At 41.4% G+C, this 25140-nt stretch overlaps 1 protein-coding gene across 1 annotated transcript; it reads left to right on the top strand.

The window, feature by feature from the left end:
- Positions 1 to 3199: 3199 nt before the first annotated feature.
- On the top strand, positions 3200 to 20921 carry LOC311322363 (uncharacterized protein; the record flags this gene model as incomplete). Its single annotated transcript, XM_084454430.1, has 4 exons — positions 3200 to 3208; positions 3861 to 4587; positions 5159 to 5295; positions 20817 to 20921. The coding sequence occupies 4 exons, from the start codon at positions 3200 to 3202 to the stop codon at positions 20919 to 20921; spliced, it is 978 nt and encodes a 325-aa protein (XP_084310556.1).
- Between the last annotated feature and the right edge of the window lie 4219 nt (positions 20922 to 25140).

Here is a 25140-nt window from a genome sequence, read left to right as displayed (position 1 = left end):
CTTTTCTCAAATGCACAGATTTAACCAGACTAGTTGCAAACCTAGTAGGCTACATGCTGAACTGGACCAATAATGTGTAGACTAGTAGGTAATATGATTGCTAGTTTGATGGGCAATGGATGTGTTCTAAAATATGACTTTAAATTGGAAAGATGCGAAAATTACCAAATTACATGTTAATTAGTATTTTCTCACTATAGTAGCACAACCATTTTCCATGACCTGCTTTCATAATAACTGCATACTTGAATTCAATTAATTTGAAATTATCTTCAAGCAACATAGTGGGATGTAATGATGAATAAGGTATGATCGGTCTCCCTTATTTCTCCTCCCACAGACTAGTCAGACAGTAGAGAAGAAGTTGCCCAAAATATTGTGGCAGAATACACTAGACTTGTTTTGTTTTTATTTTAAAAAGTGACCATGAGGACACAGAGGAGAACATGGAGCAAGACAGACTGAAGAGCAGAGGAGAACAGACATGACAGAGAGGAGAACAGACAGAAGAACAGAGAGGAGAACAGACAGAAGAACAGAGAGGAGAACAGACATGACAGAGAGGAGAACAGACATGACAGAGAGGAGAACAGACAGAAGAACAGAGAGGAGAACAGACAGAAGAACAGAGAGGAGAACAGACATGACAGAGAGGAGAACAGACAGAAGAACAGAGAGGAGAACAGACAGAAGAACAGAGAGGAGAACAGACAGAAGGACAGAGAGGAGAACAGACAGAAGAACAGAGAGGAGAACATGGAGCAAGACAGACTGAAGAGCAGAGGAGAACAGACAGAAGAACAGAGAGGAGAACAGACATGACAGAGAGGAGAACAGACATGACAGAGAGGAGAACAGACAGAAGAACAGAGAGGAGAACAGACAGAAGAACAGAGAGGAGAACAGACAGAAGAACAGAGAGGAGAACAGACAGAAGAACAGAGAGGAGAACAGACATGACAGAGAGGAGAACAGACAGAAGAACAGAGAGGAGAACAGACAGAAGAACAGAGAGGAGAACAGACAGAAGAACAGAGAGGGGAGAACAGACAGAAGAACAGAGAGGAGAACAGACATGACAGAGAGGAGAACAGACATGACAGAGAGGAGAACAACGAGCAGGACAGACTGAAGAGCAGAGAGGAGAACAGGTTTGACAGAGGAGAACAGACATGACAGAGAGGTAAGAGTATTTTTATCAACAGGTGCCTCTGGATTTAATTATAGATATTCAATTTTTAATGAATAGCTTGGGCTACTAGGCGTCATTTTTTTGGTATGAATTTTGCTCATTCAAAAATCATGTGGTAGCCAAATTATACGGAAAAAAATCTGGACCTCACTAATTTCTAAACCCTTGTCACTACGTCTCTACTGAGAAGAAAACCTGGGAGGAGAGCAGACAGGACTGTATAAGGAGAGGAGCACACCTGGTGATCATAAACAGCAGAGAGGAACAGGTGAGAGATGGAGAGAGAGAGAGAGGGAGGGAGGAAGAGGGAGGAAGAGGTTACGCTTATATTGCTTATAGCAGCGGCCGGCCCTGGAAAGATATGACCTTGGTCGACAGGATTTTTATAGATATCTCCAACTCCAACATTATTTTGATAAGAATGTGAAAGGATCTTTGCCAAAATTATCAAGAAAGAGTACGGTGAATTCTACAGGTATATACTGTAGTTGAGCTACGAGGCCACACAACAGATTATTTTTAAATTCTACTGGTATATAGTTGAGCTACACAACATATTGTCAAGGTAAAATGGGAAACAGAAGATTCATATGTTCCAACACACAACTTACCACTACGGCCTCACAACAGCGGAGAGATTTCTCTTGGAAAAACTGTATTAGGATCTTAAAAACGCCAAAATAAACTTCCAAACAGACGGGGCTACTGTCCTTAAACCCTTTTGGGACAATCTTCACAGCATCATCAGACAAGTCCTGGGTTATGATATTGAATTCACTTGTGTATCCTTTTACCTGGGAAACATACACACAGATACCTTTTGAAAGCCGTCATGGCGTCGGGTAAAAAGGCCATGACAAGACGAATGTTGCGTGAGCAACCTCGAACTATCAGGGAATGGTATCCATAGTTAACCACCTCCGAAAGGACAAAGGGAATGACTTCTGGGGAAAGTGGGAGTCAGACCTTACACAGAGAGGTGACAGGCTATCTGAAAATATCTAGATGAATGAAAGGTTAATACTGTAAGTCTTTAACAACTTACTACTGTACTCATGTCCCCTGTTTCTTTGTTCATCAATGTTTATTATATTGTGTGTTTTGAGTCGGTTTTGTTAGGGGCGGCTGTAGCTCAGTTGGTAGAGCGGGTCGTTCAATGATCGAAGGGTCAGTGGTTCGAATCCCAGCTCCGACTGTCCACATGTCGAAGTAGTCCTTGAGCTAGACGCCTAACTCCAAATTGCTCCCAATGAGCAGGTTAGCACCTTGCATGGCAGCTACCGCCATTGGTGTGTGAATGTGTATGTGAATGGGTGAATGAGAGGCCATTGTAAAGTGCTTTGAGTGCCGCTAAGGTGGAAAAGCGCTATATAAGTGCAGTCCATTTACCATTTGATTCAGTTGTTTCACTGCTCACTACAATGTCTGTTAAAATTTGAAAAAAAAAGTACAAAGAAAAGCTACCGATTACTAAACACTGGAAGTCAAGGAGCATTAACTTTGTTGTAAACTGTATGCGTCTTGCACAAGCTTAACAGCTGTCTTTAGCCTCAATCACACAGCTCAATACACTCTGCTGACTTGCCCTGAATGGATCAGCTAGGGTTGCATACTCCTGACTTTTTCAAGTTTTTGATTGATTTTGGTAGGCTACTATCAGCCCTCTTGCTGGATCATAACAAATATACCACTCAAGATACACACACGAGAGATCTGTAGCCAGTCACAGACTGACACATCACTGACCACTCAGTTGGGTCAGAGGAACTTCAACCTCTGACCCTGATAACCAAGGAAGAGACGGGGACTCTTACATCAGATCAAGCACCAGACAGCAGTCACCAGACTCAGTCACCATGGAGATGGAAGAAGACAGGGTCGAACTCAATGAAATAGTTCCATTAGAGACCAGCAGACTTGGAGGAATGGACCAGAAGAAATATATCAATGTTCAAAATAATTTAGTTTATAATTATGCAGGAGAAGACATAAAAAACAGACCAGGAGATGGACAAGGTAACACACACACACACACACACACACACACACACACACAAACACACACAAACAGTAAGAGTGAATGATGAATGATCTCTGTGGTCAGCTTCTCAGAGTCCAGAGTGGAGCCTCTCCAGAGTTGCTGCAGTGTGTCTGGGGCTGCTGTGTGTTCTCCTACTGGCTGGGATCATAGGTCTGGGAGTCCAATGTGAGTATCTCTCAGAAAACACGTTTGTAATAATGTATAGACTTTTTATGAGATATATTTATTGTAGATATATATGTTAATATAGTATGTAGAATGTTGTAGTGACTTCTGTCACCTCTCAACAAACACTATGAACAGAGACTACAGACCCAGAATCATAATCTGACCAGAGAGAGAGACCAGTTTACACGCTCTAAAGGATTTGGGCATGTATTTCACAATGTAACCTCATGTCATTTGTATGCAGCTTGGATGAGAGTGGGCAGCCTGACCAGAGAGAGAGATCAGCTAGAGACCAGTCACAACAGCCTGACCAGAGAGAGAGACCAGCTACAGAACAGCAAAGAGGACCTGACCAGAGAGAGAGACCAGCTACAGATAAGTAACAAGGACCTGACCAGAGAGAGAGACCAGCTACAGAACAGTAAAGATGACCTGACCAGAGAGAGTGACCAGCTACAGACAAGTTACAAGGACTTGACCAGAGAGAGAGACCAGCTAGAGAACAGCAAAGAGGACCTGACCAGAGAGAGAGACCAGCTTCAGAACAGCAAAGAGGACCTGACCAGAGAGAGAGACCAGCTACAGACAAGTTACAAGGACCTGACCAGAGAGAGAGACCAGCTACAGAACAGCAAAGAGGACCTGACCAGAGCGAGAGACCAGCTAGAGAACAGTAAAGAGGTCCTCACCAGAGAGAGAGACCAGCTACAGAACAGCAAAGAGGACCTGACCAGAGCGAGAGACCAGCTACAGACCGGTAACAAGGACCTGACCAGAGAGAGAGACCAGCTAGAGAACAGTAACAAGGATCTGACCAGAGAGAAAGACCAGCTAGAGAACAGTAAAGAGGTCCTGACCAGAGAGAGAGACCAGCTACAGACCGGTAACAAGGACCTGACCAGAGAGAGAGACCAGCTAGAGAACAGTAAAGAGGTCCTGACCAGAGAGAGAGACCAGCTGAAGACCAGTAACGAGGACCTGACCAGAGAGAGAGACCAGCTACAAAACAGTTACAAGGACTTGGCCAGAGAGAGAGACCAGCTACAGAACAGTTACAAGGACTTGGCCAGAGAGAGAGACCAGCTACAGACCAGTTACAACAACCTGACCAGAGAGAGAGACCAGCTAGAGACCAGTAACAACACCCTGATGAAAGAGAGAGATGCCCTTCAGAAGAGACTTTGTGGTAGGTTCAATTCTTCATTCTGATCTCCAGTCTCATGTCATGTGTGTATTTGGTGCTGTGAGGAAGATAGGTACGCAAGGCAGCCAGAGAAGAGGGACAGAAACCAAAAGGTCACTGGTTCATATCCCAGTTTGCTGAGGGACAGATGGTGGGTTGTGTTCTGGCTGCTTCACAGTCAACCAGCTGTGCCCAGCTGGGTATGTATGTACAGCATATATTCTGTGTGTGTGTGTGTGTGCCTGGGGGGGGGTCATTTAAAAAGGGAAAGTGCACATACACTCTAGGTGAATGTGCCAGATTTAGCCATAAAAAGCTCATTTTCATCTGCAGTCGCTGGGCACGTTGATGGTAATGGGGCATGAGGTTGTAGCAGGTGTGGAGGGTATGTGTGGTGTCTATTTGTGAGGCCTTCTTTACTGTCTGTTTCTTATGGATGCTGCTGAGTGGCTCCTGTTCCCGAGCGATGATCTAACTGTTGATAGATGGATGGAAGAGGTTTGGCTCCAGGTATTACTACCTCTAATAATAACTAATAAGCTGTATCTCTGTGTTGTGTTGTTTCCTGTTGTAGAGAGTATCGATGGATGGAAGAGGTTTGGCTCCAGCTGTTACTACGTCTCTACTGAGGAGAAAACCTGGAATGAGAGCAGACAGGACTGTATAAAGAGAGGAGCAGACCTAGTGATCATAAACAGCAGAGAGGAACAGGTGAGAGATGGAGAGAGAGAGAGAGAGAGCGAGAGAGAGAGAGAGAGAGAGAGAGAGATTCTCTGTAATGCAAAAAAAAAAAAGAAGGTATACATTGTTTTAATCGCTTTCCATTACAGGTACTGATCATTACCTTAAACAAACAAGTGTGGATCGGTCTGACTGACAGAGATGTAGAGGGGAACTGGACCTGGGTGGACGGAACACCACTGACCACAGCGTAAGAGAAAACTACTCCTTCTTCAGGCTCTAGATTCATAACAAAACAACAAGCTGTAGAAACCAGAGCTGTATGCTGGACATGACAAACTTAGCAACAATGAGAAGTTACAGTAAATGTTTTTTAATTGTCCAGCAATGTTACCTTTTGGGACATGCTATTATAAATATTTACATTAAATTATAGTCATTTAGCTGACACTTTTATCCAAAAGCAAATTAAAATAACTGCATTTAGTGTAGAATACGCCAATGTATTACTACTGCCCAGAACTCACAAGTGACCTTATAAATATGTTACCTTTTGGGACATGCTATTATAATTATGTGATTGTCAAGTGCTTTCATTGACACAACTCTTCATGTTCATGGCAATACTAAGAGCCACCTCTTGTTGTCTTGACCTCCCTCAGTGTGCGACTGTCTGGTTGTGTGTTGTTGTTTAACCCTGTAGGTACTGGTACCTCCCTCAGTGTGTGACTGTCTGGTTGTGTGTTGTTGTTTAACCCTGTAGGTACTGGTACCTCCCTCAGTGTGTGACTGTCTGGTTGTGTGTTGTTGTTTAACCCTGTAGGTACTGGTACCTCCCTCAGTGTGTGACTGTCTGGTTGTGTGTTGTTGTTTAACCCTGTAGGTACTGGTACCTCCCTCAGTGTGTGACTGTCTGGTTGTGTGTTGTTATTCAACCCTGTAGGTACTGGTACCTCCCTCAGTGTGTGACTGTCTGGTTGTGTGTTGTTGTTTAACCCTGTAGGTACTGGTACCTCCCTCAGTGTGTGACTTGTCTGGTTGTGTTGTTATTCAACCCTGTAGGTACTGGTACAGCGGTACAGTCTGGTCCGGGTCTCAGCCTGATAATGGCCATGGTGGGAATGAGGACTGTGTTTTGATCTCCACTCAGTATCCAGTTCCTGTGAATAGATGGCATGACTGGGGATGTGATGACCGTCGCTACTGGATTTGTGAGAGAGAGATCTGATATTAATGGAGGCAGATGATACAGTTCTGTGATCTTTGTTTTAAGTATACCTTTCTCTCAGGCAGTCATACTAGATGTATTTGACATTTTTACCCCCTTAATGATATGAAGATGTATGTTGTAGTTTGATGAAGATGAAGATGATGTTGGAGATGTTTGTGTATGAAGATAATATAATGACTATGTTGGTATATGACAATGTATAATGGAGACTATGTTGGCAATATTTGTAAAAGTTTGAGGTTCCATGGTGACCCACTGTTTTTGTGTTTGGCTGTAAGCCAGCGCACCATAGATAGCATTTGTCGGGTTGTCTATCCCTCCGTCCTGTTGTTGACCTGCATTTCTATGTTGCCACCACAAGAGGCAGTGGTCCCAGCACACCAAAATAAAAACACTATGACATCCTGCACTTTCAAGTCTCTCAGTAGTGTAGTGGATAAAGTGCCCGACTCCCACGCGGAAGATCATGGGTTCGATTCCCAGTTGAGCAAGAGCCTGTTTGTTTTTTAACTTAATCCACAACCTTTTTCCTCTTCTCCCTGCCCCCTTTTTTCAGACGGACGGGAGAGATCCCATGAGAACAAAATGTTTTTATTTTATTTTTAAGGAAATGTACAGACTGTTTTGCATATTAACTGTGTCAAACTGAGCGTGCCACCACAAGAGGCAGTAGTCCCAGCACACCAAAATAAAAACACTATAACATCCCCACTTTCAAGTCTCTCAGTAGTGTAGTGGATAAAGTGCCTGACTCCCATGTGGAAGATCATGGGTTTGATTCCCAGTTGAGCACAACCCTGTTTGATTTTTAGCTTTCGCCACGACCCTCCTCTCTGCGCCCTTTTTTCAGACGGACGGGAGAGATCCCATGGGAACAAAACATTATTTTTTATTTTTAAGGAAATGTACAGTCTGTTTTGCAGATTAATTAACGGTGTCAAACTGATTGCAGAAACTGGGTGACTTGTGACCAATTACAAGTCCCATTGATATACTAGACTTGTGCTTACTGTTATGTTTCTCTGTGAATGCAACTCTATGTTTTGTTTTCTCCTCCTGTTCTCGGTCCCACTCCCAGATTCCAGATTGGATCCAGTTATAATTAATATAATTCAAAGCATTTTAATAAATATGAGCATAGTGATTTGTCATTTGTGTTTGTCACTTAATGTTATAGAAGCTATGTAAACATGTGGTTACCTGGTGGTGTCAGTTATTGAATTTATGTGCAGAAATAAATCCACACTTTATCAGAAGTTTTATACTCGTGAACCACATCACAACATGGTGTCCGAGAAGGTCAAATAGTGTAGAGGCCAAAGTACAGTTCATAGTGATTTACAGTTAACATGATTGGAATGTGTTAAAAAGATAAATAATTTGATTTAAAACGTTCATATGATAGTTAAAAAGCATACTAGAATGTATGTGTTTATTTTATTTGGTACATAATGGTAAAATAGTTTACTGTGTCTTTAAGAACAAGCCAACGCATTCTATACTCTGTTTGATGTTGATAATGTGTGGGCAGATCTTGAGAACTATGGAAGCAAACGTCTGTCGTCAATAGTAGTTAGTTACAAGTGTATTATTAGCCAGCCCACATTCATTTTGTAAGTCAGTGGATTTATTTACCTTGAAACTGCGTAATAAAATGAAGAATTTTTATTTTTTACAACGTTTCTGAAGTGGACTTTTGTTGAACTGCGTTGCTGGGCTAGGTATAGGTATAGGTATAGGCAGGGCCGTTGCTAGGAATTTTGGGCCCCCTTAAAGAATATTAGTGTGGGTCCCTACCCCTCCGACTTTTCGTCACCACTTTTTAAGACCCCCCTTTTTTTCTTTCTTTTTTTTTTTAATTATGTAACATTTTGTATTTATTTTTCTGTTTCTCTATGTTCTTTTTCCAATTAACCTCTCCATTGACATTTACTTGTGTACTTCCTGTGCTTGGACTGTCTCTGTCTGTAGCAGTTTCATGACTGGAACTACTATGAGCCTCTTCACTCCCTTCACTCTCTGTTTCTAACTGGCTAGGACCTGGCTCTGTAGATAGTAAGAACAGAACAGTGTCTTCTTAAGACTTGGGAATAAATCTATGTAGCACTGTAGAGTTTACAGGAAGCTGGCTAGGCGGCTGTTGATTGCCTAATAAACGCCTCTCTTATTTCAAGAGCATTCATATGTAGGCTATCTTAACCTGGATCTACATGTTGCTATTCAGTACAGTAGTTCAGTAATAAGTTTAACTAGCCAACCAATGTCTACCTCACTCACTCACCATCTAAAGCATCTTCTGGGGGCTGGGGGTGGGTGTCTAGGTCAGACGAGGCCACAGCTGATTCTGTGAGTAGCAGGACATAAATGTTTTAAAAAGAAATCAACTCTATATGGATTTCTATTAATGAACTTAACACTATGTATTTATTCATTAACCATGAATTTCATGTAATGTAACTGTTTCATATGTAGGATATCTTAACCTGGGTTAACTTACATCTAGCCTACATTTTGCTATTCATAGCAGTACAGTAGTTTAGTAATAAGTTTAATAGACAACCAGTGTCTACCAGTCACTCACTCACCGTCTAAAGCATCTTCTGGGGGCTGGGAGTGGGTGTCTAGATCAGAGGGGCCACAGCTGATTCTGTGAGTAGCAGCACATGAAGGTTTTAAAAAGACATGTCAACAGGACCGGCTAGCTAGCATAGTACATTATAATTTAAGCATTCATGAGAATGGAAACATGTGTCCTGGCTGCTGCTACTGGATTTGTATGTATTTATTTGGACAGGAAGTATTTGCAAGTGTGCCAGCTGGCAAGCTAGCTAACAGTAGCCACCTCACTAGAACAGTGCAGTGGTTGAGGCTGGCTAGCGAAAGCTAGCTTACTAGAACTGTAGTAGCTGTCTAACTAGATGGTAGCTAGCGTTATATATCAGCTAGCTAACCAGATCGAGTTGTTACCAGAGCATAAGCTTACTAGCTAACGTTAGCTACCTAGCTTAGCACTTTCTAACACACTAGGCTAACGGCTCTCGTTGTCATGGTTAATGCGAGACCGCGGGCAACTGACCGACCGTCTTAACACAGCTACTCTCAGCTTTCTAACATATATATATATATATATATATATAATATAATACCGTCTGAACACAGCTACTCTCAGCTTTCTAACATATATATATATATATATAATATAATACCGTCTGAACACAGCTACTCTCAGCTTTCTAACATATATATATATATATATAATATAATACCGTCTGAACACAGCTACTCTCACCTTTCTAACATATATATATATATAATAATATAATACCGTCTGAACACAGCTACTCTCAGCTTTCTAACATATATATATATATAATAATATAATACCGTCTTAACACAGCTACTCTCACCTTTCTAACATATATATATATATATAATAATATAATACCGTCTTAACACAGCTACTCTCACCTTTCTAACATATATATATATATATATAATAATATAATACCGTCTTAACATAGCTACTCTCAGCTTTCTGGTGGGAAAAAAAAATGCTTATTGGCTCCCAGTCTGCTGCCCTTTCTCCTGGCCTCTCTCTCCACTCTTTTCTCCTGGCCTCTCTCTCCACTCTTTTCTCCTGGCCTCTCTCTCCACTCTTTTCTCCTGGCCTCTCTCTCCACTCTTTTCTCCTGGCCTCTCTCTCCACTCTTTTCTCCTGGCCTCTCTCTCCACTCTTTTCTCCTGGCCTCTCTCTCCACTCTTTTCTGGTGTGTATTTATGTTTGGGCTTGATGTTTATGATTGAACGTTAGGCTATTAGTGCTAGTATTTGACAGCCAGAAGGTATAGTGACGTTAATGTCAAAAGAGGTGAGACTTGCCAGCGTGAATCATGGCATGGACCAAACCATTTAAGAAGGGGGGTATTGCTCAGGAAATTAAAACTTTTTTCATCTGTATTGCATTATTTGTGGCTTAATTTGAATTCTAACGCAGCATTAGTGTGACTGATCTACATGCAGAATAAGTTCGTCATAGAAAGAGGGACCTCTTGTTTTTTTTGTGGGCCCTGCTTGCTTGTGGGCCCTTATAATCATCATCCCCTTTCACCGCTAAACAACGGCGCTGGGTGGAAGAGAGAGATGGCAATACAATGTCAGTTGAATGCATTTTGCATCCCTCCCTTCCTCTCTCTCTCTCTCTCTCTCTCTCTCTCTCTCTCTCTCTCTCTCTCTCTCTCATCACTCCAGTTACCTTGGTGACATACTCATGCTTAAATACAGTAAAAAGGAACGAGCTCTGGTTTCACCCTACGGCTATAGGAATCAGAGTGATGACAGAGGAACTAAACAGAGACATTGAGAACTTCCTCAAACTACAAACTCAGACTAGCGCTGCTTAAACACCAAGTCAGACAGAGTGGTAGAACAACAGATACATTGAGAGAGAGAATATCAGCCAGGATGAGAAGGAGGCAAGCACAGAGGAACAAGATGAAAATATCAACGGGAACTTCAGCATTCTCTCTTTCGACATATTCCAACTCTTTCCCCTATCCAGGTAGCTATGCTATTGTGGGACACATACTGTATATATTGTCTGGTGTTCTCCTTTAATGACATTTAAGATGTCAGTTCAGCTAAGATAGGTAGGATGTCAGATATGCATGTACCATGACAACAGATCAATAACAGCATGACTTCCTCTATTGTCTGTCTCCTTCCTGTTGTATAGTTAACTGATATGATAGTTCCCTTTGGTTCTGATTCCACCAGCCAGCACCTCCCCAATACAGGCGTGTGTTTCCTGATCTTTACACACCTTAAAGCTCCAGACACACGAGGACTCATCAGATCAAGGACCAGAGGTCACCAGAGTAGACTCAGTCACCATGGAGATGGTTGGAGACAGGATCTATCTTAATGAAGGAGTTCCATCAGAGAACAAGACAAGCAGAGTTGGGGTTTATAATGACTTGATCAAGGAGGAGATCGATGTTTATGATGATGTCGATTGTCCTGAAAGGGCAGACAATGCAGAGGACATGACCTCACATGTTTACGAGGACATCAAGGAGGAGATCGATGTTCGTGATGATGTCTATTACTCTCCCGAAATGGTCAACAATGCAGAAGACATGTCAAATCGCACACCAGGAGATGGACCAGGTAACACACAGAAACACACACACACACACACACACACACACACACACACACACACACACACACACACACACACACACACACACAGAAACACACACACAACCCCCCCCCCACACACACACAGTAAGAGTGATCTCTGTGGTCAGGTGCTGGGAGTCCAGAGTGGAGCCTCTCCAGAGTTGCTGCAGTGTGTCTGGGGCTGCTGTGTGTTCTCCTACTGGCTGGGATCATAGGCCTGGGAGTCAGCTGTGAGTACAGAATCTTATATAAAGTCATTTTTGAATAATTTTTATTGTAGATATACATTTTGTACAAAAAAAAACTATTTATGTTGATAATCTTTGTTGATGACCGTATGTAGAAGGTTGTAGTGACTTCTCCACAGACATGGTGGAGAGTGACAGAGAGAGAGACTACAGACCCAGAATAATAATCTGACCAGAGAGAGAGACCAGCTTACACGCTCTAAAGGATTTGGCCATATGTATTTCACAATGTAACCTCATGTCATTTGTATGCAGATTTGATGAGAGTGGGCAGCCTGAAAAGAGGGAAGTTTTATCTTCACGTTGCGAGAATCACATCCTCTTCTCTGCTAAAGTAAACCCCAACTTCTCTTTCAGTCAACGCTGACCACCAGCCAGACCAGCTAGAGACCAGTTGCAACTTGACCAGAGAGAGAGACCAGCTAGAGACCAGTTACAACAACCTGACCAGAGAGAGAGACCAGCTACAGACCAGTTACAACACCCTGATGAAAGAGAGAGATGCCCTTCAGAAGAGACTTTGTGGTAGGTTCAATTCTTCATTCTGATCTCCAGTCTCATGTCATGTGTGTATTTGGTGCTGTGAGGAAGATAGGTACACAAGGCAGCCAGAGAAGAGGGACAGAAACCAAAAGGTCACTGGTTCATATCCCAGTTCGCTGAGGGACAGATGGTGGGTTGTGTTCTGGCTGCTACACAGTTAACCAGCTGTATGTACAGTATATATTCTGTGTGTGTGTGTGTGTGTGTGTGTGTGTGTGTGTGTGTGTGTGTGTGTGTGTGTGTGTGTGTAAAAAGAAAAAAGCTTCTCAGTCAACTAGCCTCGTAATATAAGGGTCATAAAAACAAATCTGAAGATTTAAATTTGGATATAAAATCAAATGTAGTGATTTTTAACAAAAATGACCGAGCCACTCAAGGGGTGAACAGGGTCAACTTGTTTGGACGTCCATACTGTGAACCAATGTTCAATGCGTTTGGATGCGGCGATCCACTTTTACAGTTTGCTCACGTTAGGAGAGGTAGGTTAGATAACAGCATTGTCCCATATTCAATCACCATGAAGTTTCCATTCAGCAGCTCAAAACTCCAGCGTGCCGGTTACCCTACTACTGTAGACCACTGACACGGTCACCCTACTACTGTAGACCACTGACACGGTCACTCTACTACTGTAGACCACTGACACGGTCACTCTACTACTGTAGACCACTGACACGGTCACTCTACTACTGTAGACCACTGACACGGTCAAAAACTGTTTGATCTTCCAGTGCACACCTGTCTCTCATTACCTGCAGCTGGCTGCATACATTAAGGCTGTTCAATGTTTGAGCTGCATGTACACAGATCAAACTTTAAATAAGGATCAAATATAACAAACAAAAATGACATCATGGCTCCAACAATATTCTCATCAGTGTTTTGTGTAATGTTGTCAAACAGAGAGTATCGATGGATGGAACAGGTTTGGCTGCAGCTGTTACTACGTCTCTACTGAGAAGAAAACCTGGGAGGAGAGCAGACTGGACTGTATAAGCAGAGGAGCACACCTGGTGATCATAAACAGCAGAGAGGAACAGGTGAGAGATGGAGAGAGAGAGAGAGAGAGAGAGAGAGACTTTGATCATCTAGTCAACAGGAATGAAAAGGAGCTATGGCAACTCTGCAGAAGTCTCAATCTGTACATGGTCAACGGCCGGGTAAGAGAGACTCGTTAGGAAGGTTTACTTATTGTTCAACTCTTGGAAACAGCACTATAGACTACATGATAACAGACAGGGACCCCTTCTCCCTTAGAGCATTCATAGTCAAGCCCCAAACCCCCTTATCAGACCACAACCAAATCACTCTCTTCATCAAACAGACCAATATGGGACAGCCAAAACCAAGCAAGCTATTGAGTAATACCCAAGGCATTTAGATGGGGCCCAGACGGCAATGAGCAATACCATGAGGCAAGCAATAGCCAAGAGATCCTCCTGCTTTTACAGATGTTCATTCAATACCCCTATTCTCATAATACTGAAGGCATATGTAAAGCAGTCCAAGATATAAATCATATATTCAAAATGACAGCAAACAAAGCTAAATTAAAAATACAAAAATGCAAAAGGAATTCAACAAAAAAAATATTATTATCATTAAATAAATGGTTTGACAAAGACTAATCTAATCTGAAACACAACGACCCTGCAAACAACCACATACTCCTTCAATATTATGAAACACTTAAGATGTATAAAAATAAAATTAGACACGAAAAATTGAACCCCACACAGAAACACTTAAATCTACTTGAAGAAAGCATAGAAACCAATGCCTTCTGGGAACAGTGGAACTCTGTCTGTCAGTCTGAACATGAAGAGCTGGCCATCCAGGATGGAGATGTATGGACTGATCATTTTTAGACTTTATTTGGGCCAACACCAGTAAGAACTCATTCAGAGACCAAAGACATTTTAGAAAAACAACATAATATTGAATTGATCATCAAACATTACCAAACCCCCTTAGATTTCCCCATTACCATGGATGATCTGAAAACTAAATTGAACATCCTCAAAAACAAAAAGGCATGTGGGCCTGATGGAATCTTAAACGAAATGCTAAAATACAGCACTGAACAATTCCAATTGGCTGTTCTAAAGTTATTCAATTTAATTCTAAATGTGGGATGTTTTCCAGAGAGTTGGAGCAACGGCCTCATCACTCCGATATTTAAAAGCGGAGACAAATATAACCCTCAAAATTATAGAGGGATGTGTGTCACAAGCTGCATGGGCAAACAGTTCTGCAGCATTATCAACGCCTGTATAGTTCAATTCTTAAGTGACCACAATGTCCTGCACAAAAGCCAGATTGGATTTATGCCAAACAACCGCACATCCGACCACATCTTTACCCTCACTACTCTCATAGAAACACATCTTTACCCTCATTACTCTCATAAACACATCTTTACCCTCACTACTCTCATAGAAACACATCTTTACCCTCATTACTCTCATAAACACATCTTTACCCTCACTACTCTCATAGAAACACATCTTTACCCTCATTACTCTAATAAACACATCTTTACCCTCATTACTCTCATAAACACATCTTTACCCTCACTACTCTCATAGAAACACATCTTTACCCTCACTACTCTCATAGAAACACATCTTTACCCTCACTACTCATAGAAACACATCTTTACCCTCATTACTCTCATAGAAACACATCTTTACCCTCATTACTCTCATAAACACATCTTTACCCTCACTACTCATAGAAACACATCTTTACCCTCATTACTCATAGAAACACATCTTTACCCTCATTACTCTCATAGAAACACATGTTTACGCTCATAGAAACACATCTTTACCCTCATTACACTCATAAACACATCTTTACCCTCATTACTCTCATAGAAACACATATTTACCCTCATTACTCTCATAGAAACACATCTTTACCCTCATTACTCTCATAAACACATCTTTACCCTCATTACTCTCATATAAACACATCTTTACCCTCACTACTCTCATAAACACATCTTTACCCTCACTACTCTCATTAACACATCTTTACCCTCATTACTCTCATAAACACATCTTTACCCTCATTACTCTCATATAAACACATCTTTACCCTCACTACTCTCATAGAAACACATCTTTACCCTCACTACTCTCATAGAAACACATCTTTACCCTCATTACTCTCATAGAAACACATCTTTACCCTCATTACTCTCATAAACACATCTTTACCCTCATTACTCTCATAGAAACACATCTTTACCCTCATTACTCATAGAAACACATCTTTACCCTCATTACTCTCATAGAAACACATCTTTACCCTCATTACTCTCATATAAACACATCTTTACCCTCACTACTCATAGAAACACATCTTTACCCTCATTACTCTCATTAACACATCTTTCCCCTCATTACTCTCATAAACACATCTTTACCCTCATTACTCTCATTAACACATCTTTACCCTCACTACTCATAGAAACACATCTTTACCCTCATTACTCATAGAAACACATCTTTACCCTCATTACTCATAGAAACACATCTTTACCCTCACTACTCATAGAAACACATCTTTACCCTCATTACTCTCATAAACACATCTTTACCCTCATTACGCTCATAGAAACACATCTTTACCCTCATTACTCTCATAGAAACACATCTTTACCCTCATTACTCTCATAGAAACACATCTTTACCCTCACTACTCTCATAGACACATCTTTACCCTCATTACTCTCATAGAAACACATCTTTACCCTCATTACTCATAGAAACACATCTTTACCCTCACTACTCATAGAAACACATCTTTACCCTCATTACTCTCATAAACACATCTTTACCCTCACTACTCATAGAAACACATCTTTACCCTCATTACTCATAGAAACACATCTTTACCCTCACTACTCATAGAAACACATGTTTACGCTCATAGAAACACATCTTTACCCTCATTACTCTCATAAACACATCTTTACCCTCACTACTCATAGAAACACATCTTTACCCTCATTACTCATAGAAACACATCTTTACCCTCATTACTCTCATAGAAACACATATTTACCCTCATTACTCTCATAGAAACACATCTTTACCCTCATTACTCTCATAAACACATCTTTACCCTCATTACTCTCATATAAACACATCTTTACCCTCACTACTCTCATAAACACATCTTTACCCTCACTACTATCATTAACACATCTTTACCCTCATTACTCTCATAAACACATCTTTACCCTCATTACTCTCATATAAACACATCTTTACCGTCACTACTCTCATAGAAACACATCTTTACCCTCACTACTCTCATAGAAACACATCTTTACCCTCATTACTCTCATAGAAACACATCTTTACCCTCATTACTCTCATAAACACATCTTTACCCTCATTACTCTCATAGAAACACATCTTTACCCTCATTACTCATAGAAACACATCTTTACCCTCATTACTCTCATAGAAACACATCTTTACCCTCATTACTCTCATATAAACACATCTTTACCCTCACTACTCATAGAAACACATCTTTACCCTCATTACTCTCATTAACACATCTTTACCCTCATTACTCTCATAAACACATCTTTACCCTCATTACTCTCATTAACACATCTTTACCCTCATTACTCTCATTAACACATCTTTACCCTCATTACTCTCATAAACACATCTTTACCCTCATTACTCTCATTAACACATCTTTACCCTCACTACTCATAGAAACACATCTTTACCCTCATTACTCATAGAAACACATCTTTACCCTCATTACTCATAGAAACACATCTTTACCCTCATTACTCTCATAGAAACACATCTTTACCCTCACTACTCTCATAGACACATCTTTACCCTCATTACTCTCATAGAAACACATCTTTACCCTCATTACTCTCATAGAAACACATCTTTACCCTCATTACTCTCATAGAAACACATCTTTACCCTCATTACTCTCATAGACACATATTTACCCTCATTACTCTCATAGAAACACATCTTTACCCTCACTACTCTCATAAACACATCTTTACCCTCACTACTCATAGAAACACATCTTTACCCTCATTACTCTCATAAACACATCTTTACCCTCACTACTCATAGAAACACATCTTTACCCTCATTACTCTCATAAACACATCTTTACCCTCATTACTCTCATTAACACATCTTTACCCTCACTACTCATAGAAACACATCTTTACCCTCATTACTCATAGAAACACATCTTTACCCTCATTACTCTCATAGAAACACATCTTTACCCTCATTACTCTCATAAACACATCTTTACCCTCATTACGCTCATAGAAACACATCTTTACCCTCATTACTCTCATAGAAACACATCTTTACCCTCATTACTCTCATAGAAACACATCTTTACCCTCACTACTCTCATAGACACATCTTTACCCTCATTACTCTCATAGAAACACATCTTTACCCTCATTACTCATAGAAACACATCTTTACCCTCACTACTCATAGAAACACATCTTTACCCTCATTACTCTCATAAACACATCTTTACCCTCATTACGCTCATAGAAACACATCTTTACCCTCATTACTCTCATAGAAACACATCTTTACCCTCATTACTCTCATAGAAACACATCTTTACCCTCACTACTCTCATAGACACATCTTTACCCTCATTACTCTCATAGAAACACATCTTTACCCTCATTACTCTCATAGAAACACATCTTTACCCTCATTACTCTCATAGAAACACATCTTTACCCTCATTACTCTCATAGACACATCTTTACCCTCATTACTCTCATAGAAACACATCTTTACCCTCACTACTCTCATAAACACATCTTTACCCTCACTACTCATAGAAACACATCTTTACCCTCATTACTCTCATAAACACATCTTTACCCTCATTACTCTCATAGAAACACATCTTTACCCTCATTACTCTCATAAACACATCTTTACCCTCACTACTCTCATAGAAACACATCTTTACCCTCATTACTGTCATAAACACATCTTTACCCTCATTACTCTCATAAACACATCTTTACCCTCATTACTCTCATAAACACATCTTTACCCTCATTACTCTCATAAACACATCTTTACCCTCACTACTCTCATAGAAACACATCTTTACCCTCATTACTCATAGAAACACATCTTTACCCTCATTACTCTCATAAACACATCTTTACCCTCACTACTCTCATAGAAACACATGTTCATCAAAATAAAAATAAAACCTATTCATGCTTTGTAGATTTCAAAAAAGCGTTTGATAGCATTTGGCATGTAGGACTCTTTTGTCAGCTATTGGAGAGTGGTATTGGGGGTAAAACATACGATCTAATTAAGACAATATATTTGAACAACAAGTGTGCTACAGTATTCAAATTGGTAATAAGAGAACAAATTATTTCAAACAGTACCATTGGGGTGAAACAGGGGTCCAATTTGAGCTCCACCCTATTCAACATTTATATTAAAGGAGTAGTTAGGGGAAAATCATGTTTAGCCCTGTTAGTAGGTTACTTATGATCATATACAATGGTTCAGATCAAAACGTTGACAAAACAAGCACTTTTGAGAAAGTCTGATAATTGCTCTACCACCGTTTTGGTCATACAATGGATGTGGTGGGCACCGTGAAAAATCTTTCAAAAAACATGTTAAACTCTCGATTTCAAAGACAAGAAGCTCACTGAGGGGGAAATTGGTGTCCGTTGGTGTTCTGACATCAAATTCGCCGCAAAGTATGAATCCTGCATCTGGTAGGGTAGGTATGTGTGTTAGAGCTCAACATTAGTTGGCTGTACAAACATTGAGGAGTCTTTGACATAATTATGTTTCTTACAAAAACAAGTAATTTAATTTAGCCTATTCAGCCATAAAAGGCTCAGCTTTTTTTATTTTATTTTTTAAAATTATTTTAAAATTATATAGGCCTACTACAAAGAACGAAAAAATAAAGTTATTTCAGTCGAGATCACTTTTGTCAAAATTGACCCATTATTAGCATGCATCTATAAATACATAGCATATGAATTTTGGCGGTGTGCTCTGTTCGGGGGGCCCCCTGCTTTCCACCGATGTGGAAAGCGCGTTAGCAGGGGGAGGCAATCTAGGTGTCCCCCCCCCTCTGGGCCGCTTGGCCCAGAGAGCCAGAAGGGGGAACGGCATCTAGCCCCCTGCCTCTATGACGATCAGAGTGGGCCGCGATCGGGAAGACGCTCGGAGGTAACTCAGCCCACTAAGACCGTCAAAGAGAGCCACAGGGGGACTGCAGTACATTATAGTCCCCGGCCTCCACGGGCCGACGCTTCGTGGAGTCCGAAGGAGATACAGCCTAGTGTCTCTGCCTCCATGGTAACCGGAGGGACCGCTGGACGGCCACCCGGAGATGTTTCGGCCCACGGTCACCACGGAGAGCCACAGAGACCGTGACCATAGTGGAATACCGGAGGAATGCAGCAATACCCCGGACAGAGAGCAACGATGACAACAGAGATGACATCGACATACGCAGGCGGAGCAGGGGAGGAGGTGGGGCGAGCATGCAAATGCACAACCAGCAGTAATGGCAGAGCGGACGCCAGAGCAGAGAACGCGGAAGCGGCGAGCACGCAGATACGAGCGATCAGCAGTAATGGCAGAGCAGACGCCAGAGCAGAGAACGCTGAAGCAAGACCAGCAGTAATGGCAACGCGAACAATGACATGTTTTGACAGCTTAAATACAGGCGCTCTAGCGAGCTGAACCAATGCTATGACAGCTGACAGTCAGCTGGTGGTTAGCGTCATACGGGGTTTGACTGATTAACCTCTGCCGATTACCCCGGCCGTGACGTTCGTGCCTCGCCTGAAGTTACGTCGGAGACTTCATTAACCGGTTTAAAAGATTTCAAAATAACGTTTCTGTTCTGGAACAATTAAAGACCATTTCGTTTTCGTTCCTGTTTCTGTTCCTCGTAAAATACCGTTCGTTTTCGGTTTTCGTTTCCATTCCTTGAACTGGTTCGGAGCCTTGATAGTGACACATCTGACCAAATTCCAGGACAAAACAAAACAGATTAATCACTTGTACAGCCAGGAAGCATGTTTACCAAGCTCAATTGTTGCCAAATGGTTTTGAATTGTATTGTCAATACAATATTTTTGTTTAATGAACTAATCATTTTGTGTAATGCTTTGGCAAAATAGATGTTTATCTGTCATGCTAATAAAGCTTATTAGAATTTGAGAGAGAGAAAGAGAGAGGACAAACCTCAGTCTATAACTATTCTCTATATTGCAAAACACTTTTTTTTTTCTTTGTCCTTGGCAGGTATTTCTCTCTACCTTCAACAAGAGAGTGTGGATCGGTCTGACTGACAGAGATGTAGAGGGGACCTGGACCTGGGTGGACGGAACACCACTGACCACAGCGTAAGAGAAAACTACTCCTTCTTCAGTCCTAACTCTTCATATTCATGGCTACATAGGAACCACCTGTTGTTGTCATGATCCCACCTCCCTCAGTGTGTGACTGTCTGGTTGTGTGTTGTTGTTTAACCCTGTAGGTACTGGTACCTCCCTCAGTGTGTGACTGTCTGGTTGTGTGTTGTTGTTTAACCCTGTAGGTACTGGTACCTCCCTCAGTGTGTGACTGTCTGGTTGTGTGTTGTTGTTTAACCCTGTAGGTACTGGTACCTCCCTCAGTGTGTGACTGTCTGGTTGTGTGTTGTTGTTTAACCCTGTAGGTACTGGTACCTCCCTCAGTGTGTGACTGTCTGGTTGTGTGTTGTTGTTTAACCCTGTAGGTACTGGGCCCGCGGTCAGCCTAATGGTGTGTATTTACTTCCGACTGAGTTAGGCCATCAGTCTATAGTTGTCGACACAGAGGACTGTGTTGACATCCTCGACAAACCTGGACTACCATATCCTGAGAATAGATGGAATGACCAGAGATGTAGTAACACTGACTACTATATCTGTGAGAGAGGGATCTGATGTTAATGGAGGCAGGTGATACAGTTCTGTGATCTTTGTTTTAAGTACAGCTCTCTCTCTTTCTCTCTCTCTCTCTCTCTCTCTCTCTCTCTCTCTCTCTCACTATATAATTTAATGGAGGCAGGTGATACAGTTCTGTGATCTTTGTTTTAAGAACACTTCTCTCTCAGGCCACGTCCACACAAACATGGAGATTTATTTTACTCCCTTCCGGTAAAAAAAAAAAAAAAAAAAAACTTTATCCACACAAACAGTTTTTTTTTTAATAGAAAATATCACTGTCCACAACAAGGAAAAGGAGGGAGATAAAAGTCTTCAGAGTGATGCTCTGGACATCCCAAAATGTTCCTGCCATTCTTCAGCAATTACAGAGCCACTCTGGAAATGGTCCCACCATCCGCTAGTTCTGCCGGGCCTGGTCCAGAAGCGCTCTTTCTGCCGGGCCTGGTCCAGAAGCGCTAGTTCTGCCGGTCCTGGTCCAGAAGCGCTAGTTCTGCCGGGCCTGGTCCAGAAGCACTAGTTCTGCCGGGCCTGGTCCAGAAGCCCTAGTTCTGCCGGGCCTGGTCCAGAAGCACTAGTTCTGCCGGTCCAGAAGCGCTAGTTCTGCCGGGCCTGGTCCAGAAGCCCTAGTTCTGCCGGGCCTGGTCCAGAAGCACTAGTTCTGCCGGTCCAGAAGCGCTAGTTCTGCCGGCCTGGTCCAGAAGCCCTAGTTCTGCCGGGCCTGGTCCAGAAGCACTAGTTCTGCCGGGCCAGGTCCAGAAGCACTAGTTCTGCCGGGCCTGGTCCAGAAGCGCTAGTTCTGCCGGGCCTGGTCCAGAACACACGTTTGCGGCGTAGTTCTACTTTGGACCTCGCAACATTACGGAGAGGTGGAATTCAAACTATTTGCCGCAGTATATTTATTCTCCCCCTAAAAAGATCCGTTTTCAGTGATCAAACACTGTGTACGTGTGGACGGGAGAACAAAGTGTGTTTTCATGAACATCCGTGTTCCTGTGGACGGGGTCTCAGTCATGCTGGATGGATTTGATGTTTTTACTCCTTTAATGATATGAACATCTATGATGTAGTTTGATGAAGATGAAGATAATGTTGGGAATGTTTGTGTATGAAGATAATACAATGACTATGTTGGTGTATGAAGGTATATAATAGATAATATACAGTAATGACTATGTTGGTGTTTGAAGATATATAATGAATAATATAATGACTATTTTGGTGTATGAAGATATATAATGGATAATATAATGACTACGTTCGTGTATGAAGATATATATAAAATGGATAGTATAATGACTATGTTGGTGTATGAAGATATATAATGAATAATATAATGTCTTTATTGTGTATGACAATACATAACAGACAATATAATGACAATGTTGGTGTATGAAGATATATAATGAATAACAGAGAGATAGAGACACAGAGAGAGAGAGAGGGAGAGAGAGAGGGAGAGAGAGAGAGGGAGAGAGAGAAAGAGAGAGGGAGAGAGACAGAGAGAGAGAGAGAGAGAGAACACAACCACCACTGTCAATCTGTATCTCTGCACTGTATCTGAACCACACTGATCACTGAACACAAACACACTTTACATGCAAACTGAAAAGTTAACATTTAAAAACGTGTAAATATTACAAAGGGAGGGGAGAGAGGGAGGGATAGAGTCAGACTATGACATATTTCTGCAAGTGCCAGACATTAGAAGAAGCAGGAGACAAAAACCAATTGAGACTTCTCTGTACACCCCCCCCCCCCCCCCCCTCCCTCCCAGAACGGGGAAACTGTTCTGGCTGTTTAACTATCCACACTTTATCAGAAGTGTTATACTAGTGAACCACATCACAACATATCTGAGAAGGTCAAACAGAACGGTGTATGAAACCCTGTAGCTTTTATGATGCCATGTTTTCATCACCTCAACTTTACATCTCTATTTCATTTTTTATGTGCATTTGGTTAGCTCTTAATTGGTTAGCTCTTAATTGGTTAGATCTTATTTTGTTAGCTCTTAATTGGTTAGATCTTATTCTGTTAGCTCTTATTTTGTTAAGATCTTATTTTGTTAGCTCTTAATTGGTTAGATCTTATTTTGTTATCTCTTATTTGGTTAGCTCTTATTTTGTTAGCTCTTAATTGGTTAGCTCTTATTTGGTTAGCTCTTAATTGGTTAGATCTTATTTTGTTAGCTCTTAATTGGTAAGCTCTTATTTTGTTAGCTCTTAATTGGTTAGCTCTTATTTTGTTAGCTCTTAATTGGTTAGCTCTTATTTTGTTAGCTCTTATTTGGTTAGCCCTTATGGACTGGATGCTGTAAACTAGTGAAAGCTGGTGCAATGCTTTTGACTCTTGTCAAACTTGTTTTAATTGTGTCTGTCCCTATCAAATAAATATTACGACATTCAAATAAAATACTGTTTGCAGCACAAAGCAACTACATGACCAATATCCCACCCCTAGACCAGCACTGATGTAAAGACTGTAGGATGAGATCATACCCACTTCTTCAGTCACCGCTCCACCACTGGGTGTGGTCTCTCCTCCCAGCCCTCTCTTCACAGGGGAGGTCTCTCCAAAGAACAAGTAGTGATGAGGTTCTTCATCTTCCTCTCTAGAGCAGGACGAGTCACATGGCCTCCTGGAAGGAATGGGAGGGGGAATGATGGATCTTGGCACCATCTAGTGGAGAATATGATGTACTGACATGTGTAATACATCAGTATGTGACTTGTACAGGAGTTCAACATGAACTATGATACAAATCCCCTCACATAAAAACAGCAGCTCATCTCTAGAACAGAGAGCAGTCAGGTCAGGTGACTCAGACTCAGGGACCAGGTCATTATTCTCTACAGAAAAACAACCTCAGGCTCATAATGATGTTAAACTGTGTTCTCAACCCTGCTTGACCCAGTAGGTTATAGGTTCATAACCCCCTCCTCCTCTCTCTCCCCTATGATGGAGGGCAGCAATGACAACCAGAGGTCAGAGGTCTCTGTGGTCAGCTTCTCAGAGGCCAGAGATGAGCCTCTCCAGAGCTGCTGCACTGGGTTTAGTTTAGTTTAGTAGACAGCAGTGAAAACACATCATAGTCATCATAGTTAATAATACCAGTTGGTATTATATTTTATATCATTGGAAAGTGTGATTAGTCACCTTCACAACGAGGTACAACTTGTAAGGATCGTGCATTTGTGGAATGAGCAACACAGCTAAAAGTGCGGGTAAGAATATTGCAGGGGATTTTGGCACATTTTGGGGGGGCTACCCACACGTTTAGCTGTGTTGCTCATTCCATAGATGCACGATCCTTACAAGTTAGACCTCGTTGTAAAGGTGACTAATCACGCTTCCCAACAATATAAAATACAACACCAACTGGTATTATTAAAGGGGAGAAATAATCCACCGAAATTACGTTCCTGAACGTTTTTGAGGAGTTTATTTCCTGTACTTTGACTTTCATAGATGTCCACCAGGTGGAGTCATTGTTCATTTAACTATTTACTAATTTAACTAATTTATTTATTTCTAACCAAAAATGGCTCCAACAGGACAGATGCTTTAACAACTGGGCTAACTACCACCCTAACAATTAGTTAATAATTCCTTCATGTTAATTAACCACTGTTGCCTTGGCTACAGACGTCATGACA

This window comes from Borostomias antarcticus, assembly GCF_949987555.1.
Source record: "Borostomias antarcticus genome assembly, chromosome: 20".
Taxonomy (NCBI): Eukaryota; Metazoa; Chordata; class Actinopteri; order Stomiiformes; family Stomiidae; genus Borostomias; species Borostomias antarcticus.
Note: the sequence above shows the minus strand (reverse complement) of the source record. Positions and strands in the feature narration are given on the sequence as shown.